Here is a 19,318-nt window from a genome sequence, read left to right as displayed (position 1 = left end):
AACCAGAAGAGGCAGGGCCTTAAATCCCTGGACCCTTTAAATCACTGGGCCCAGGGCTCTAGCTGCCGCTACCACAGCGGAACCCAGGGCCCTTTAAATCACTGAGGAGCCCTGGGGGCTCCCGGCTGCCACCGCTACCCCGGGGCTCTGGGCTCTGGCAGAGCTTTAAAGGGCCTGGGGCTCCGCTGTGGTAGCGGCTGCTGGAGCCCCAAGCCCTTTAAATCCCCGCCTGAGCCCTGCTGCCCGAGCCCTGGAGTAGCAGCGGCCAGGCTCTGTCGGGGATTTAAGGAGCCTCTGCCAGGGCTCCAGCCGCCGCTACCACCCCAGCCCCCTTTAAATCCCCTCCGGAGCCCCGCCATTGCTACCCCAGGGCTTTAAATTGCCATCTGGGAAAGCCGGTCCCGGTACGGCGCATCAGTTCTTGCTGGTACACCATACCGGGGCATACCAGCTTACTTTCACCTCTGGTGACTTGCAAAAACTTCTGCAACTTTTCTATTTAAGCGTAAAAAGGAGGCATAAGCCTTCACCTTGTAACATCTCTGCAGCCAACCTGGACTTCATGGTCATTACTGGGCTGAACTCCAGGGGCCAATCTGATGCTCATTCAAGTCTGAGAGTCCTTCCACTGACTTCAGTGGGCATCAGCTCAGACCCCCCAGGGTCTGCTCACATCTTCACAGTGACGATGAGAAGTTAACTTGGGTCCCTCTTCTCCAAAAGCAGCGTTCCATACCCGCTGAACTAAGCATGAAACTCTTTCATTTGAGCAGTAAGAGAACTCATGACACACACCTGTTTCAGCAGGCCTGCTTCTGCTTGAAAGAGGGTAATCCTGCATGTAGGGGTTGATCCAGTTCCACTGAGGTCTGTAGGAGTCTTCCCATTGATTTCAATGAATGTTGGATCAGGCCCCATGCATGCTAGCCAGTAGTACATTGCCATATCCAGTGGTTATAACTAAAAGAATCCATAAAGTCAGAGCAGACAATTATGTGTGTGCGCACGCTTAGCCATTATTAAAAGATTTCTTTTTTGTTTTTTCTTGCGGTCTACAGGAGGACATTGTCCTCACATGGCTCTTCAGCATATTTGTGGAAACCTCCAAGTCGCAGTTCAAGCATAAGTAGTTTAGTGAGCAACTATTTGCAGGTAATTGAATGACAAAGAAGTGCATGCAATGTAGGCCACATTTCCTTAACACCAAAGATCTTTAGGCCTGGGAGCTGTATAACACCTTGTGACTTTAGTGGGAAACTACAAAAAACCTACAATAAATATAAAGGAGAATTGTCCCATAGCTGTGTGATGGGATGGATAGACCACACACTGATGAGGAAGGTGCCAGAGAGGCCCTGTGTATCCACCCCTCTGTTCCTGTCAGTCAAGGGTGGTAGGAAGGAAGCCTTTAAAAAGGAGGAAACTGCAGGCAGCTGGCAGGAGAGATCCCTCTGAGCAGGAAATTGCTGGAGCGACTCCTGACACCACAAGGGGAGCTTCTATCCAGGAGATCTCCACCCACGACCCTGTGGGGAGTGCACTGAACTCCCAGTATAGGCCTGACAGAGTGAGCCTGATTCAATAGGCCAGGCAGCGGGTCTCCACGAAAACTGCTACACAGACAGCACTGAAGCAAGTTTGCCTTTTTCCCTTTCAGTTGGATCAAGGAAGAAGTTATTCTTGGGGTGCTGATACATTTAATTTTCCTCTTATGTCCTCCATCAGAAGAGATTTAAGAAGGCCTGCAAAGGGTGGGGTCCCCTCTTTGCAAGGACTAGTAAACTGGGGCCTGTGTTTAAGCCACTGAGTGTGCCCAGGGTCTCCCATCATCTGGGAGAAAAACCTAAGAGGACTCTTTTTACAATTTGATTAAACCTAACGTTTAAGTCTTCTTTTAAAAAACGAACAAACAAAAAAAAAACACCAAAGCTTACAAAATCTCATGAATAGAAAGGTTTTCATTATTATCAATGAAAATAGCCTTCTTTCTTTTAAGTTTCCCTTCACAGTTTTGTGCTTCCAACCACAACAGCACTGTGCTAGCATCTGGGAACCAGAAAGTGAAATTATCCAAGACCCCCAACACAGCAAAGCATTTTAACTATATATTAAAGTCAATGGGATGTAAGCATGTGCTTAAATGCATTGCTGAGAACACCACAATACAAACTGGTGTAACATCACTGGCTAAGGTGCATAACATACAAAGAGTAAATAAATAATTAATAGAACTTTATTTTTGTTCTAAGACTTCAGATGCTGGAGTGTTGAGCCCTATAGAAATGCTTATAAATTAATAAAAGTAATTAATAATCAAGGGGACTAAGAGTAGCATGTAGGTTTAGGATTTTTTTAATAATGATTTTTATTTGACAGCATCCCTTAAATATTCATTTTATTGTTACCACCACCACCACCACCACCAGGTATTAATCAACAAAAACAGTTAAGCTATCACTGAGTCCTGGAACATTCATAATCTTTCATGTATAAAAATACACTGTTTCCAATTTAACTTTTCTATTCTTCCCTTCCTGCCCTCTTAGACACAAGAGTTTCCAGGTAGCCCTGATGCAAATAACTCACTAAATGCTGAACACCTGGAGGGCTTTGAAGAGATGCGTGTGGAACTTGACCAGGGAGAGCTGAGGCAGAGGGTGCTGCAGGACCGGATTAATCAGCTAGAGAAGGAAAACCAGGAGCTGCAGGGAGCCGTCAGCCTTCAGAAAGAACAAGTGCAAGTGGAAAAGGAAAAGAGCAGCAACTTCAGCGAGGAGAACTCCAGACTGACAAAGATGATAGCGGAGTTACAGAAACAGTGTGAGGTTTCCCACTCCACTCAGAGCACTGTTCATGAGCTACAAAAATGCGTGCAGGCATTAGAAGTGAATGCAGCCGAGCAGCAAAAGGAATACCACACAAGGCTTGAGCAAATGGAGTCAAGTAAGAAGGACTATGCGTCAGAACTGCAGCTCTTGAATCAGGAGCTGGAAACCACCAGGGCTTCGGTCAGCATGAAGGATCTCTGCATCAGTGAGCTCCAGACCAAGATAAATTCAACGGAGCAGAAGAATCTAGAGCTCATTGCAAAAGTCGATGCCATCTTGGATGAAAAAGGACAACAAACCTCCACCCAGTATGAGTCTACCCTAAAGATCCAGGAATTGCTGGAGAAACTTCACCAGGCAGAAAAGGAAAAGGCTGACATCCAGAAACTAAATAACGAACTTCTGTCTCAGGTAAAGACAGCAAGAGAGGAACTGCAGCTGAAAGAGAGGGCACAGAAAGAACTGGAATCCAAATTTAGTTGCCTCACCACGGACTCCAAAAAAGAGAATGAAAAACTGCTCATGAGCCTGGAAATGATGGCAAAAGAAATGGATACAGTTCAGGAGGCACTGACTGTGAAAGGAAAGGAGGTGGCTGAACTCCAGATCCAGCTGAAGGGCTCACTGGCTCATGTGGGATCGCTGGAAAAAAATCTTGAAGAGACCAGAAGAGCAAAAGAGAACCTTCAGGAAGAGAGCAGCTGCAGGGAAGGTGTGCTGAAGCAGGAAGCCAGAACCTTGGCAGAGCAACTTGGGCTGCTGAAGGATCATTTATCAAAGCTGAGTCAGAATGTGCACAGCCTAGAGGAGCAAAACCAAAAGCTCCTCTCAAGCAATGATCATCTCCTCCAGAAGGTAAAGGACATGGAGGAGCTCGCAGGACAGCAAAGCGTGGCACTGAATGAAATTGGTGAAGAAAGCAAGAAACTGAAATCCGAGAATGCAAATCTGCACCAAAGCAAGGAGAAGATGAAAGAGAAGCAGAAAAACTTGGAGGCATCTAAAGCCTCTTTGGAAGCTGAGTTGGCCAGGCTGAGGGCATCGGAGAAACAGCTCCAGAGTCAGATTGATGATGCCATGGTGTCGGTGGATGAAAAAGAGAAAAAGCTCCGGGAGCAGAACAAACAGTTGCACGAAGACTTGGAGAATGTCACAAGGGAAAATCAAATCCTGGAAGAGAGGCTACAGTCTCTGTATTCTGAATACCAGGAACTGAGGCAAAGAGAAGATGCCATCAAGGAGTCTTTAGCTGTATTACAAACAGAGCACAAGAGTGCCAAACAGCATGGTTTACAGATGGAAAAGATTCTGTTTTCCTTGAAGGAGTGTGAAGAGTCTCTTAGGTCACAGGTTACAGAGAAAGATGTGACACTGCAAGGCATAGAGAGCCAATGCAAGCAGCTACAGGCAGAGATTGAGATGTACCGAAAAAAAGCGGAGTCTCTTGAGATGGAAAAGCTAAGTATGGAAAAAACATGCCTTCATCAAATAAAATTGATTGAATCCCTTACTGGAGAGAAGGATTCAGTGGAGAAGGCCCAGCTGGAGCAGGCAGCATGTCAGGAGAAAGAGTCACAAGAGTTGGCTTCCAGGCTAGCCGTGTCTGAAAAGCAGCTGCACATCAACCAGAGTGAAGTGTCCAGGTTGCAGGCAGAAGTGATTGACCTTCGAGCCAAGCTTCAGCAGACAGCTGATGAGAGAGAGAGGATGCAAGGCAAGCTGGATGCAACAGAGGCGGTTCTGGGGGAACAAAAGACACTGGTCCAGCAGCTGAAAGAGCAGAGTGAGTCACTCAACAGAAACCATGTGCAAGAACTGGTACAGTGTAAAGAAAGAGAGGAAACGCTGAAAAAAGATCGGGAAAGGGAAGCCCATCGAAAGGCCGAGCTGGAGAAAAACGTGCTGAGTCTCAGGGAAGAGCTGTCCAAGGTTAAGCAGTATTTGGAGACTGTTAAAATGGAAAATGTAGAAACCAATGACCTGCTCCACAGAACCAACACTGATATGGCTGAACTTGGTATTCAGATTTGTACCTTGACATCTGAGAAGGGGGATGCAGAAGAGAAGCTGGCGCAGGTCACTGAGAAGCTCAGGGAATTGGGTGAGCAAGCAGCAAAGGAGCAGGAGAGGCTGCAACTTGACATCTCCATGCTCAGGCAGGAGAACCAAGGCCTGACAGAGAAACTAAAGGAGTCTCAAGTATGTGCTGCAGCTGTTCCCAGCCTGCAAACGCAGCTGGAGGTGGCAGAGAAACAGGCCCAAAGCTTCCAAGAGACCAGCAAAGAAGAGCTGTCTGCAATAAAATTTCAAATGAGCACAGAGATTATAAATTATCAGACAAAATTCAAGGTAAATTAATATAATATATTCTACTTTCTATTCTACATGCTTCACAGTGTTCACTGACATGGTAAGGAGGAGTCATTCCCTCCTCTAAAGGAATAACGGGGTGAAATGGCCTGTGTTATGCAGGTCGGATAATTGCAACAGTACTTTCTGGCTTTAATCTATGCACCTATGGATTTAGGGGGGCTTAGTCCCCAACACCCACAGAGCCTTGCTCTGAAATGTGCTAAGCAACCTTGACTCCCCTTGATGTCTAACACTGAACCAGTAATATCCTCTTTACACTGGGTCAGCAGAACAAGGCTATGGATGTGTGAACTTCTTTTCTCCGCAGAATGGTGGGTTTTCAGACCCAATGGCTGCTCGACTTTCATGAATATTATTCATCAAATAACTATGAATATTTCAGCTTATGATTTGCCATTATTTAAAAGTACCTGTAATACAATGGGCCCAATACTTTAAGGTGCTGCATACCTCCTGCACAGGGCTGAGTGCCCTCAGTTCCCATCGATTCCCTGATAACAGTAACAGCCGTACTGGTGCTCTCCTAAAATCCAGTTACAACCCAACATCCGCCCACTCGTGGAACCTAAATAAGATGCTCACAGTAGATTGTGCAGCTCTAATCACATGAACCCTTCCTTCTCTATCATTGTATGAATGATCAGCAGTGAAATAGTTAATATTTGTAACATTTACATTGTCATTAGGCTTTAGTGTCAACTTCTGTTGATATGAATAAGGGCAACTCACCCCTCTGTTAGAGGCACTGTTTCAGGCAGTCTGCAGACTCTGACATATAGTGCAGCACAGGTTACACTGAGTTCACACCTGGAAGTTTATCTGTTTGAACATATGGGCTAGAGGCTGATGGTGGGATGCTCAGAAGTCTGACTGTGGACCTGGCTCCGCTCCTTTTGCAATCAATGTTGATTTCAGTGAGAGCAAAGTTAGAAATCCCAGCCTGAGTGGTATTTTTACTGTTCAAGATACAGCCACCGAGATAAATGTCTAGTTTCAAGAAGCAGTCACGAGCCACCCCGATTCAACTCTGGATCATGTGGAGAGAAATTTCTGAAGGATAAAGAACTGATAAAGATCTGAGTTACTACAGAGAATTCTTTCCTGGGTATCTGGCTGCTGACTCTTGCCCATATGCTCAGGGTTTAGCTGATCGCCATATTTGGGGTCGGGAAGGAATTTTCCTCCAGGGCAGATTGGAAGAGGCCCTGGGGGTTTTTCACCTTCCTCTGTAGTGTGGGGCACGGGTCACTTGCTGGAGGATTCTCTGCTCCCTGAAGTCTTTAAACCACGATTTGAGGACTTCAATAGCTCAGACATAGGTGAGAGTATTTTCGCAGGAGTGGGTGGGTGAGATTCTGTGGCCTGCGTTGTGCAGGAGGTCAGACTAGATGATCATAATGGTCCCTTCTGACCTTAGTATCTCTGAATCTGTGAACTGTGTGTCTGTTACTGCAGCTCTGAGGCAAAGGCTACCAGCTGATCAGACGTACACACTTCCGTGTATGCTGAGATTCTTCTAACATGGAAAAGTTGTGTGCGCTTACTTTCTACTTTCTTTGCCCACAGAGCATCTAGTCAATGAGTTTTAAAGTAGTGTCAGGCACTAATTCCCAGCATGACTTGTGCTCCCTTTGTACTTTCACCACAACATTTACATGTTTAGCAAGTTGGGCCATTTTTGTTATGGCCCATAATAATTGCCAGAAAAACATCATCTGACTACCACAGTGGGGGACTTTTCCCATGAATCCCAGTTTCCTGGGATGCCCATTTGAATTGCTCTGCCATCAGCCACACTGAGGGCCAAATTTATCCGTGTTGTAACTCCATTATAATTAGTGGATTAATTTGGCCCAGTACATTTTAATTGTCCATGTTGCATCAGCAGGAAACTTTTTAAAACTGGGTGATGACTTTTATGTGAACACTAACAAGGGCTTTATTGACTCCACTAGGCTGTCAGTGAAGAATGCGAGAAAGTAAAAAAGAAGCTTGAGGAACAGAAACGACAACTGTGTGCTGCAGAGGAAGAGATTGCAGAGCTTCACGTAGGTGCTTCATCTGATTACAATAAGGAAATGTGCTAAAGTATTTGCATCAATAGTCACTTGTGTTAGAATTTACAAGGCAGGGGACTTGTCTGGCAGCTGTCTGGGAGCCTGAGAATGCACTTGAACAAATAATAGACATGCAGGCCAAAATTCTCAAACTAGGAGGAGATTTTCAAAGGCACAAATGGCAGTTAAACACCAAGGTTCTTACCCCCTGAACCAGCCGACTTTTACTTACGTGCCTAAATACAGATATAGAGGTGTACCCAAGTCTGAAAATGGTACCTCTAAAGTTTACATTTAAAGGGTGCTTTTTCACTTCCTTTCATATTTAACTTTGTTTTAATGAAGAAGCCATAAACTTGACATTTTCCCCCTCATGATAAGTTAGTTTCTTTTAAACTTTTTGTTTGCCTATTGAAGCACTTATTTCAGACTGAAATAGTTTTAAATACTGATGTGGTTTATTCTTTCATCATTGTGTTTGGAACTTTATTCTTTGATAATGAGACAAAAGCCATTCAAAGCTCTTCTGCTGTGGCTAATAAGAATTACTGGCATGGTTTAATGCTGTCTTACTTTACAATTGATCCCTTATTCAATGTGACATAAGTAATCAATCCCCAGTACATAACTAATTAGTGTCTGATTATTCAATAATAATGTTTTAATTAATGGTTGGACTTCTTAAACTCCCCTATCAAAGCATTGTTTGGGTGACATAGTAACTAAGTTACAGTTGATACAGCGATGGTTTTGTATGTTAAATAGAAATATTTTATTATTGTCTAGGCTGTAAACACGGATCTGTCTAGCAAACTGGAGCGTGCAACAGAGCAATTGACTGAATATGAATCCACCAGGTTGAAAAAAGAGGAGGAGGTGATGTCGCTGAAAAAACACTTGGAGAGGTTAGCACTTTGGGTATTTCACTTGTACTGTTTGTAAGAAGCCAAGCAGAAGATAAGTCACCATAGTGTGTACACCTTATTGTTGTGTATATGAGGCAGAGGAGAGAATACATACATACTGAGTAGGAAGCGTTGACTGGCTTTTCAGATGAAAAACGTGGACGTTACACAGAATACAGCTTCCCTTTGTTCACTTAGCTGATGTTCTATAGTCATCACATTTCTTGTTTCCTTTGTGAAACTAGTTTACGTGGCGCTAGGCTTTGTATCATGGGTTAGATGCAGCATTCAAAGCACAGAAATGTTGACTGCTGTTTAAAAGAGGACTGGAACATTTGCACTGCATTTTACATGGAGGGTGTGTTTTATTTTTGCCCCTCTGTGGTGTCTGAAGAGTAAAGTAAGAATTGCTGTTGAAGGGAACACACTCAGCAGCTCTTGCTCAGGCAGGTCTCCTATGGAGCTCAGTGGGCATTTTGCCTGAGTAAGGACTTGGTGACAAATACAAGCACTAAATGATTTTGCAGCACAGAGCTGGCAAGACCAAGCTAGCCTGGCCTGACTCCAGGGCTGCGGATCTCTGCTTGGATCAAGAATGAGGGGAATCCTTTCAGGGATGGCTGCATAACATCTACATGACCACCAAACTCTGCCCCGTGCCTTGAGGCAGGAGTCTGTGACTCTGTCTTATTGGGTTCTGTGACTGCAGCTTTGGGAGGGCAGGTCCCCCTGGTTATCAATCAGCTAAATGAGTCCAGAGGATAGTCAGCTACGTAATGGAGCTGTCAGCTGGAGAGTGCACAGTGTCCCTCAGGGCAGGTCTCTCCATGGAGACTACAGGTAGGGGTGGGAGGACACCGAACTGCCCAGGATGCTTCACACCCCAACAAAAGTACAGATATTGGGCCATATGCTCAACTGGTATCAATCAGTGTTGCAATAGAAACAGCAAGTCTCAGAGCTGGGATCTGCAGACTTGGGCTCACATTACAGCACTAGAAATAGCCATGTAGATGTTTGAGGTTGGATTGGAGCTTGAGCTCTGAAGCCTGGGGAGCAGGGTGGGTTTCAGAGCCCAAGCTCCAGCCCAAGCCCAGATGTCTACATGGCTATTTTGAGCGCTGTAGTATGAGCCCCACAAGCCAGAGTCTGTAGACCTGGGCTCTGAGACATGCTGCCATGGGTTTCTGCTTGCTCTGTAGATGTGCCCTCAGAGACCTCATTTACATGGAGCATGTGCCCCTCAGCAACTTTATGAGCTCTGGTCATGGAGCAGATTTGACTGGGCTTGACCTTGCACAGAAGTGTTACCTGGAAGTAAGGAGCTAATGCTTATTTTGCTCCCATGTAAAAGAGAGTTGGGATATGGGCCTGAATGAGGACTTCAGGATCAGGGCCCTTAATTCCTTTTTCAGATTTCTGTTTGTATCCACTCTAGTTTCTTACAACTAAGTGTGCACTAGTTTATTTTTTGTGTTTAGCTTTAGCCCAAAGACTATGCCCTTTTGGGGGAGGGGGGGGGATGTCCTTGGTGATCCACTTTGTCAACACTGCAGGCCAGGTGCTCATCTGGTGTCAACTGAAGTAGCTCCATGTGTAAATCAGTGTCCACTGATTTCAAAACTGTGTCTGATCCGGTGAGTTCATCCTTTGTGCCAACTGGAAGTCTATTGATTAAGTTAAGTAGACTGTAGACTGTCAAGTTTACCATTGAGACTGTGAGTAATTCTCTAGTTTTAAGTTGCTCTATTAACTGAAATTAATACACCAGAAATCAGATCAAACCTCGAAGTCTTTCACTCTGTCCATTTGAAATCTGAGGGAAATTTGTCTGGATGAGACTCAGGTGAAGTCATATTAGCAGAGCTTGTCAATATTTCTTGTACTCAGTGGTAAAGGGTTTTTTAGCTCCTTTGTAAATGTTTTTTGTTTTGTGGTACTGCAAATTAATATAATACTTAGTAGACCTTTTGTGAATATGTAAACCACTGATATGTTTGTGCTGTGGATTGTCCTCTGTGGCCAGTCTGCAGGGGATATGGGTCTTTACAGACCTACCCAGAGAGCCTTGGCTCTTGGCTTAAGCTGTAGCAGTTCATGCTACCTGGTTCAATCCCTGGTGTGCAGCCAAGAGGGCAGCCATCACAAACACAACTATGAAAAGGGAGCAGGAAATAGGACCCTCATCCCCAGAAGTTATTGATTGCCAAAGGTGCCCACAGGTAATGTATCTATGCACAGCTTCAAAAGTGTCAAAAGACTAAAGCACGTTGTTATATACAATATTATGTTCACACTGAGAGAGACTTCACTAAAACTACAGATTTCATCAAGATAAATGGCAGAAGGGACTTCTTTAAGAACAATTAATTTGCATTTAAACAGGACCCAAAAGGAAGTTGACAAAGCGAATGAGCAAGTCAAAGAGTATGGTGACAAACTCAACAAGGCGACAGCAGACAGAGACAGCAATGATCAGAAGTTGTTGGCCGAGCTAGACGATCTAACTAGAACAAAGCAATTCCTTGAAGAACGTTTGATAGAACTTCTCAGGTTGGTATTAAAAAAAAATAATGTGTAGGTTCTATTATAGAGGATTTTAAATGGTGCTGTGTGGAGGGATTAATTTTTTATTCCTGAACAGAAAATAAATGTAATGGCCAAATTCTGTGAGACAACATTGGCAGTGAGGTTCAGTGGTTAGGGCACATTATGAACAGTAAAATAGACAAAATGTGATCTAGCTCTTTCTCCACTTGTATCTGCTTTGCAAAGTGCATGTCATTCTATATATGGCATATGTTCTTCCCCCTCCCCTGCCAAAAATGTTTCAATATTTTTTCCTAGCAAATATTTATCTCCAGTATCCATCACTTATAGAGAGCACTTTAAAGGGTGCCCTGGATAAGGGGCTGGGCTGGGACCAAAGTGTTATTCAGAGAACGATGCTGACCGGTGCATTGTGTGGAAATGGAGGGTGAAAAATATGTGTAAGGCTCCACCCATTGCTCACCCATGCCCCATTCACTCTCATGGGTGCAGGAGTAATGACTCAGCAGCAACTGCTGTCCCACCTACATTCTCATCCATAATGTGGGTGTCCCACGCAGGGAAGCAAGGAGTCATCTCCCTCCACCCCTTAATTCCCTGTCCTGGCCCATAGTCTGGCCCACGATTGAGCCCAGTGTGATCAGCCTCTAAATAGCAAACTCAACAGGCAAACGCTCAGCTGGTTTAAATTGGTGCAGATTCATTGAAGTTAATGGGTGCTGACAGGTGTCACAATGGGAGCTGCTGGATGCATCCCTTTTGGAAATCTAGCCCTTATTTAACTACTAAAGGAAAGCTTAGCAGTTTTGAAAATCTGGCCCCAAGTGATTTGCCCAAGGTCACACATGTGGTCTGGTGCAGAGCTGTAAACTGAACCCAACTCTCCTGAGTCCCAGTCCTGTGTCTTAACTACCAACAGGGGCGGCTCTACCAATTTTGCCACCCCAAGCAGTTGCCGCCAAATTGCCGCCTCACCCGGAAGAGCGGCGGTGCTGCCGCCCAAAAGCTGCCGCACCCGGAAGAGCGGCTGAGCTGCCGCCGCATTGCCACCGCTGGACGCGGACTGCCACCCCATTCGGAATGCTGCCCCAAGCACCTGTTTGGAAAGCTGGTGCCTGGAGCTGGCCCTGACGATGGGCCGTCCTTCCTCTTGAAGGAAGACTCCTGTAGGCTGTCAATGTATATCATAACTATTCTGGAGTGAACAAGACCAATACAGATTGTGACTTATGTTAAAAAAATGGAGGGTTTTGTCTTTCAGCAAGCCGAGTGTTGCAGACATAACTTGCAGACGTGCAGCTACTTTGGTTAATGGTGTTGAATTATGTTGCCATTACAAAACACAAACAATTTGATAAATAGCAACCAATTGTCGTTTCTCACTTCTGGTCTGTGTATTCTTGTCTTCACGCAAAAGCTTGTGCGTGCTGCAGAAACCTCTCCACCTTTACTAGGTGAAGAGTGAAAACCCAGTGCAGCTTTAGACATTAACTGTTCATCAGATGATCCTTCTACAAAGAAGTTCCTTTAACTGTGTCATTCCTTTCCTGAGCCACTCTATCTATCTGAATCTGGTTAAGGAGTGGGAGCTAATACTGGAGTTCTTGCCTCCTTTTAATCAGAGAAACCTATAACAGATATTTCTCTTCAAAATACTGTCAAAACTTTCAAAAGTTGATTAGCTCATAGTATACAGCCAGGACGTTAGCACATTCTTCTGATCAGTATGCACAGAAGCTTTTGGTATTGTTCAGTCAGAAAAGAGAATGTGGGTTTTCTTATTAATGTCTGTTTTCTTGGCCTTTCCAAGGAGTTATGATCTCAGTTGACATCTATTTTTAAAGTGCAAGAAGACAAACCTGTGAAGTCACTGAAAAAAATGAAGTCCTTTCATCATTACCTTTCCTACATCTGATGGTGTTGGTGACTAACAATACAGTAGGGTCAAGATAGGTAGCATTTCTTTCTGACTTCTTGATTCTTTCCAGAGGTCAGATTCACAACTGATACATAAATGAAGACTCCCTTTTGCTAATTTAGAATCCCTTCAATCTTGTTACAGTTATTTACAGGTGTGTAATTTATATGCTGAGGAGCCGGAAGAAGATGTAATCGAGAGCAAAGTTTGGCTTACATACTTAGCCCTTGATATCACTTAACATTTTCAAAGAGTGTCTAACCATTAACTAATCAATCCTCATACACCCTGTGAGGTACTTAAATATTACCATATTTATTTTACAGATTGGTAAACTGAGAAACAGAGATTAAATCAAATGACCAAGACCTCAGAGCAAGTTAGGGCCAGAGCTGAGACTATAACTCCTAACTCCTAGTCCTTCCCTTTGTCAAATATACAGTGCAACCTCCCTTGTAACTAGGGTGTAAGATTCTGCTCCTATGCCTAGCTGCAAAAAGTTGAGCTAAGATGTCAGGTAGTGATGGTGTTGTGAGATGATTAGCTCTGTGTTCTTAGCCTTTGTGGTTTGAGGTCTCACTTGACAGTTTACCTCAAGTGCTGCAAACCTGCTTTTGCTGTTGATGCACTTCCACTTCAGAAAGCCTAAATTCCACCCTCTTGTACCCTGACCTTTGAAGGTGGACTAGTGCAAGAGGGAGTCTCCACCACATCCTTTCAAAGGATGACAGAACACTTTCAGTAACATGCACCCCACCCCCCCCCCACAACCTGATCCCCAGGTGGAATTCTGGGTGGGTCAGCTGTAATGCAGCTCTCCTCACTCTCCCGCAGAGCAAACCATGACTTACAGCTACAATCTGATCCAAATGTGCTCCTGGGATATCTTTGATAGAACTCGCTGCAGTAAGAAGAATATTGTGCCTTCAACTGAATTCTTTTAGGCATTGCTCATTGGTTCCAACTTCAAATTAAGTGCACAATTAAGTGCTTTCCTAACTAGAGATGCTTTCCTGAACTGGGGCCATAGTACTGATCCAGTATGGCAATTCTTTGATTCTGAGGTTCTATCTACAAAGGCCAATCACACCTGATGGTGGTGTATATACATTTGTCAATGCCGATGTAACTGAGTTAAAAGTGCAGGGAGTGGGCTATTTCAGATTTGTGTACTTCAGAGTTAAATAACAGCACTTTACGTTAGAGAGTTTTCTTCTGGGGGCAGAGTTGATATGAGTTAAAAACAAACAGTGATGTTTTCTAAAATGGATTGCTCTTCTTTACACGTGTCTCCATAGGGATAAGGATGCCCTCTGGCAGAAATCAGATGCTCTGGAATTTCAGCAGAAGCTCTGTGAGGAGCAAAGATGGCTCGGTGACACAGAAGTAAATCAGTGCCTGGGCTGTCAGCGAGAGTTTACTTGGATGATGCGCCGACACCACTGCAGGTCAGTTTCTTGACATCTGACACGTTATTAAAAACATGGAAATAAATATCATAGGTTCCATGGAAAATATCCAGTGTTTTAACATTTTACACTGTTCCCAGGCATTTGTTGTTACAATATGTATATTATACGCTGTCTGCACTTGATATACATGCTTTAAAAATTGTCCAATACGATGGTACTATTATTCTTTTATTACAGTACTGACCCAATCAGGGTTGATGCCCCATTGAATTAGGTTCTGTACACACATAACATTTACTACTAAAAGATATGTTGAGAAACAATTACTCTGAATAGCAAGATTTGATTTTGATATGGCCTGTTCAAAAACATCTGACAGTTGATTGAATTATTTGCTTCTAATTTTGACCCTTTTCTGTTCATGAATTAATAGTTACATGTTCATGATTTCTCCAGATATATTCACAAAGTTTGGATGAACAAATTTCAGGCAGTAGAGTGGCGTGTGACTGTTCACGCTTTATTCATGATGTGCGATTAGTCATTTAATCAATGACATTTTAAAATAGGGAATACCGGGTGGTGATTAATTAATAGCTAATAACTCACTTCCAGTATGATTTTTCAGATGAAGAATGATTTCAACTAATATTTGTGAAACTTGCAAACATTTTCACCAATACCCAGTGGTTGTCTGAATACTTATGAAAAGCAGCTAGTATTAAAACCCAATGAATGGCAGCAAACTGAACTGGGGTCTTTTCATCAACAAACTGTTAACAAATCAATTAAGACTATTTGACTGATTCCAATAATGACCAAATATCCTTGTGTAGCTCTCTTTCTGACTGCACAGAAGCCAACATTTTATATTGCTACTGCTTCCCTTTTCTGGAGGCTGTGCAGCTTATGTGGGGAAGGATTTAGGTTAGGGATGGTTTGAGTGAATATCAATACGTGGCCTGTTTTTATTCCCTACTGAAGTCAATGGCAAAACACCCATTGATTTTAATGGAACAAGATCAGGCCCATCGAAAATCACTAAATATGTGTTCTGTACTTCTTGTTGTCATGTTTTTAAATTGTATTTTTAATTGTTTTACCATCTGGAAACTTCTGTTTCTGTGTAATTTATTTTTATTGAAACTGTAAAAGAAAAATGTGCCTCTCTGAACATTCACGATCCAATAAGTCTTTCTGAACCTTAAAAGGCAGAATTGTCTGCATTGTGATTTTTGCCTTGTAACCTACAAAAAAATTCATGCTTTCCCAGGGGACATGACCTTTATGACAAGAACCCCAAGCACTATCAATGCACACCTTACCTAATTCTATTTTTAAGCATTAGGTGTAACATTCTCATACCTTTGCATTTGATCTTTTTAATTTCTAGACTGTGCGGTCGAATTTTCTGCTATTACTGCTGTAACAACTACTTGCTGACCAAACACAGCGGCAAGAAGGAGCGGTGCTGTAGAGCTTGCTTCAATAAACCTAGGGTGATTGTGGATTATACGGATGACTCTGGATCCCGTGCCAGCCAAGAAGAACCAGCAGCTCTGCTAAATTCACCAGTGTCTCCGACCCTGGAAGTTACAGGTTAGTCCTTTTCATGTGCAAATGTGAGATAAATGAGATTATTGGGCTTCTTGCCAGGGTTCATGTGGTTAAATCCTGCTCGATTTACACTCTGTGCAACCCCAGTGATGTTAATGGGGTGTAAGTCAAGGCGGAACTTGTCCCAGAGTAATTGTGGAGCTTGTTAGTATATGTTAATATTGATAGGTTGATACAAATACCCATTTATATTTTAATGCAAGTGAGTCACCCTGGAGAGTCCCTCTAGCACAGTGGTTCTCAAACTTTTGTGCTGGTGACCCCTTTCACATAGCAAGCCTCTGAGTGCGACCCCCCTAATAAATTAAAAACACTTTTTAATATATTTAACCCCATTATAAATGCTGGAGGCAAAGCGGGGTTTGGGGTGGAGGCTGACCACTCGCAACCCCCCATGTAATAACCTCACGACCCCCTGAGGGGTCCAGACCCCCAGTTTGAGAACCCCTGCTTTAGCACTTGCTGTATGCGAAAACTACTGTGTAGGCAGAATAATGGCCCACGTACATAAGCTCTGTTTAAAAAACAAAACCACTGTTGCTGCCTGTTATGTTATGACTGCGTTTCTTTTGATGTACTTTTATGGCACAGTTACGAATGAAACCTCCAAACCACCAGATGATGTAGTGTTTGATATAATCACAGATGAGGAACTGTGCCAAGTGCAGGAATCTGATTCTATCCATAATGAAAGTCAAGCTGAAGTAGAGTCTCTGGACCAGAGTGACACAGATCTGTGAGTAAAACACTGTTTAATTTAAAACTGGAGCTCCGTGTTACGTTTTTCCTCTCCATAAAGAGAAAACAGACGCTGTCAGGGCTTGTCTACACTGGCAAGTTTTGTTGCCAAAAACTGCCTTTTGGCGACAAAACAGCAAGAGCATACACGCTACTACAATGGGACTTTGTCACAAAAAACGCCCAGTTTTGGCAACAGAAAACGTCCACCCCATTAGAGACTTTTTTGTCTTTTCCCCCACTTCTATTGTCGACAAAGAGCCAGTGTAGACACTGCTGATTGTTTTGTAGACATAACTGGCTTCCGCCAGTATCCCACAATGCCTGCCCTGATTGCTCTGCTCAGTGTTGTGATCTCTGCTGCCCTGCAGGCATGCGTCCCTCCCCTTTCAGAGCTCCGGGAAGTATCTGTGTGCTGCTCCGTTTGGGGAACAAACAAACCAAGAGCAAATCATTGGCATGCTCCTGTTCTGCCCTGCACTAGGAACACAGCAGCAGGCAGACTGCTACTGCAGCGGGAGGGGGACAGACTGCTGTGCTGCCTTGCCATTCCTCAACATGGAGAGCTCACAGGGCTACTCATGATGCTGCTCTCGGCAGCTGAGGGGGCTGTGGGAGAACTTGGAGAGAATCCCAAGATTCTCAGCGATCAGCTCTTCCTTCCCACAACACTGCACTATGGGATACATACCCACGGTGCATTGCTCACCCTGTCGATGATGGTGTCCCCAATGTGGATGTGATCCGTCGACAGAGGGAGCAAGTGTGAACACACTTTGGTGATTTTTGTTTTGCCGACTTTTGGGTGTCGACATACGATTTGTCAACAAAACTTGGTAGTGTAGACAAGCCCCCAGTCATACTGAACTTCATTTTAGATTAAGAAAACAATACAGGGGAAAACCCAAAGCAAAGTCCAATGTTTCTCTTATTGAAGCTTTATTGAACTGAACATAAAGTGGCTGCCTGTCTCTGCAGACAGCAGAGTCTGTAGAGTTATAAAGATTCAATACCCAGAAAACAAAGGAACAACAGTTATATAGCTAAATCCACCACACCTTTTTTCATAGTGTAGATTTCAGTCACTTGTTCCATCTACTCCCGCATAAATCAGCAGTAGGGAGGAACTGATAGATTCTCTGTTTTAATTTGCAAACTTAATGTTGCATTAATATATTTTATGCCTATTTCTGTATTAATTAAAAGTTTCATTTTGCATTGTGTTTCAATCATTTGAATATTAAGAACAATATCCAAAGTAAAATATATTTTACCCCAAAAATAAATGTATACAATGGTACAGGCTGTCTGTTCACTAATATTTCTTCCTGACAAAATTTTGAAGTCTAATTTTTATTTTTATATCTTTCAAAAGAAAAAAAAAAGTAAGTTACTGTAACTCTTTACCCACATGTTGTTCCTTAGTACCAGGGAAGAAAAATTGTAGTGACAAATGTTCTCAATGCCAGGTTAAAAGCAGCCCCAAAGTAACAAGTCTGTGGTTCAAAAAACAGAGCTCGATTGTTTTGCCCCCCGTTGTGTGACTAGTTCCTGTATAAACCACACTTCCTTGCTACTTGTGTCTAAGGTAGACTATAGATGCGTACTTATCTGGAACAAAATATGTTTCAATTCTGGCTTTTGTTTCTCAGCTAATATACTATGTTATTTTGCTAATATACTATGCTATTTAATTACCTACCACCATAGCATCTATGTGCCTGCAATGTCTCAAAGGACCCTGAAGCATTTACAGATATGCATGAATTAAGCCTTGCAACTCACCTGTGCATTGGCATTGTCATCATTTTACAGATGGGAAAAGTGAGGTGATGCAAGTTTTCCCAAAGTCATATGATGACCTTCATCATGATTCAGCAAAATAGGATTGTAAGGCATCTTGAATTAGGAACCCAGGAGCTGTCACTCCTGTTGGCCAAGGGAGGTGAACGATGCAAAATGTGAGCCCTTGGGAACACAACATTGAGAGAGAGCATGTGAGCTGTGAGGTTAGGACAGGGCTCTCTGGTCATCTTGCTGTCAGTCTCTTGCTGAGGAAGCCACCAAAACTGTAAGACCATTATTGAAGGCATCTGGATGTATCATTAGAATTCTGCATTACCCTGTAGCAGTGTTGTTGTTCTATCCCCATTGTTCACAGTCTATAGAGAAGAAAACTGAAAAATAGTCTTCTACTTTATCGCTTTCCATAGGCTAGTCAGAACCATTTCATATGCATTGCCCTTGATTCTTTAGTATCATGATCTTAAAGGGCCTTTGGGCTCAGGACTATTTCAGTCTCTCCTCTCTCTGTTTACTCTAGCCCCTTACCTCTGCTTAGTCACCCCTTATGAGGTCAACAGACAAGGATGGTAGATCTCCCCTCCTACGTATAACTGGGATAGAGAGGGAGACAGAGATCTCCCCTTTGTCCCCTTTCTTCATGTGGGTATTGAGAGAGAGCCTGGCTGATGGGCCTTCTTCCGGTGCAAACCAGCAGAAAACATGCTGAACTTCAACCTGCTTTTAGCACAGATCAGCACACGGAGGTATTTATAGACCACATGGTCCCATGCGAAATTTGAGGTTCTCCTACAAACTGGAGGTCCTTCTTGGCTGTGGGTTCTGTAGGTACCCAGGACTAGTTCTAATTATATATATAAGATCTGCTGATCAGCCCCACCTGTGTATTGCCTGCAGTGACGGGTACTCAATGTTAGTCAGACATAATGCATTTTGCCACCTGTGGGTCATATGTGAATTTTTTAATTATTCTGTGGTTTTGTGCTCGGGGAAAAAATATTAGACCATGAACAGGCAGCACTGTCTTTTACAGCCCTAGAGATTTCAGAGCTACCTCTGTGGTGAGTGAGATGCGTGCAGAAATATAGGTGTCACAGTCAGGCCTTTGCAGCACAGC

General features: G+C 43.5%; 1 protein-coding gene across 13 annotated transcripts in view; it reads left to right on the top strand.

Annotated features, from left to right (window-relative positions):
* Nucleotides 1–19,318, top strand: part of FYCO1 (FYVE and coiled-coil domain autophagy adaptor 1) — an 85,230-nt gene that overhangs the window by 28,937 nt on the left and 36,975 nt on the right. For 8 of the 13 annotated variants that reach the window (XR_006288913.1, XM_043540782.1, XM_043540783.1 and 5 more), the window contains 8 exons: nt 1,059–1,152; nt 2,547–5,177; nt 7,157–7,249; nt 8,045–8,163; nt 10,549–10,716; nt 13,930–14,079; nt 15,437–15,642; nt 16,252–16,396. Coding sequence is in view for 12 of the 13 variants with exons in the window: in XM_043540782.1 (XP_043396717.1) it covers nt 1,059–1,152; nt 2,547–5,177; nt 7,157–7,249; nt 8,045–8,163; nt 10,549–10,716; nt 13,930–14,079; nt 15,437–15,642; nt 16,252–16,396 (3,606 nt within the window). In the remaining variant the exon portion in view is untranslated. The remainder of the gene's footprint in view (nt 1–1,058; nt 1,153–2,546; nt 5,178–7,156; nt 7,250–8,044; nt 8,164–10,548; nt 10,717–13,929; nt 14,080–15,436; nt 15,643–16,251; nt 16,397–19,318) is intronic. The other 5 variants (XM_043540785.1, XM_043540786.1, XM_037890257.2 and 2 more) reach the window with 2 other exon arrangements.

The sequence above is a fragment of the Chelonia mydas genome, chromosome 2, assembly GCF_015237465.2.
Source record: "Chelonia mydas isolate rCheMyd1 chromosome 2, rCheMyd1.pri.v2, whole genome shotgun sequence".
Taxonomy (NCBI): Eukaryota; Metazoa; Chordata; order Testudines; family Cheloniidae; genus Chelonia; species Chelonia mydas.
The sequence above is the reverse complement of the archived record's forward strand: the minus strand, read 5'-3'. Positions and strand labels throughout refer to the sequence as shown.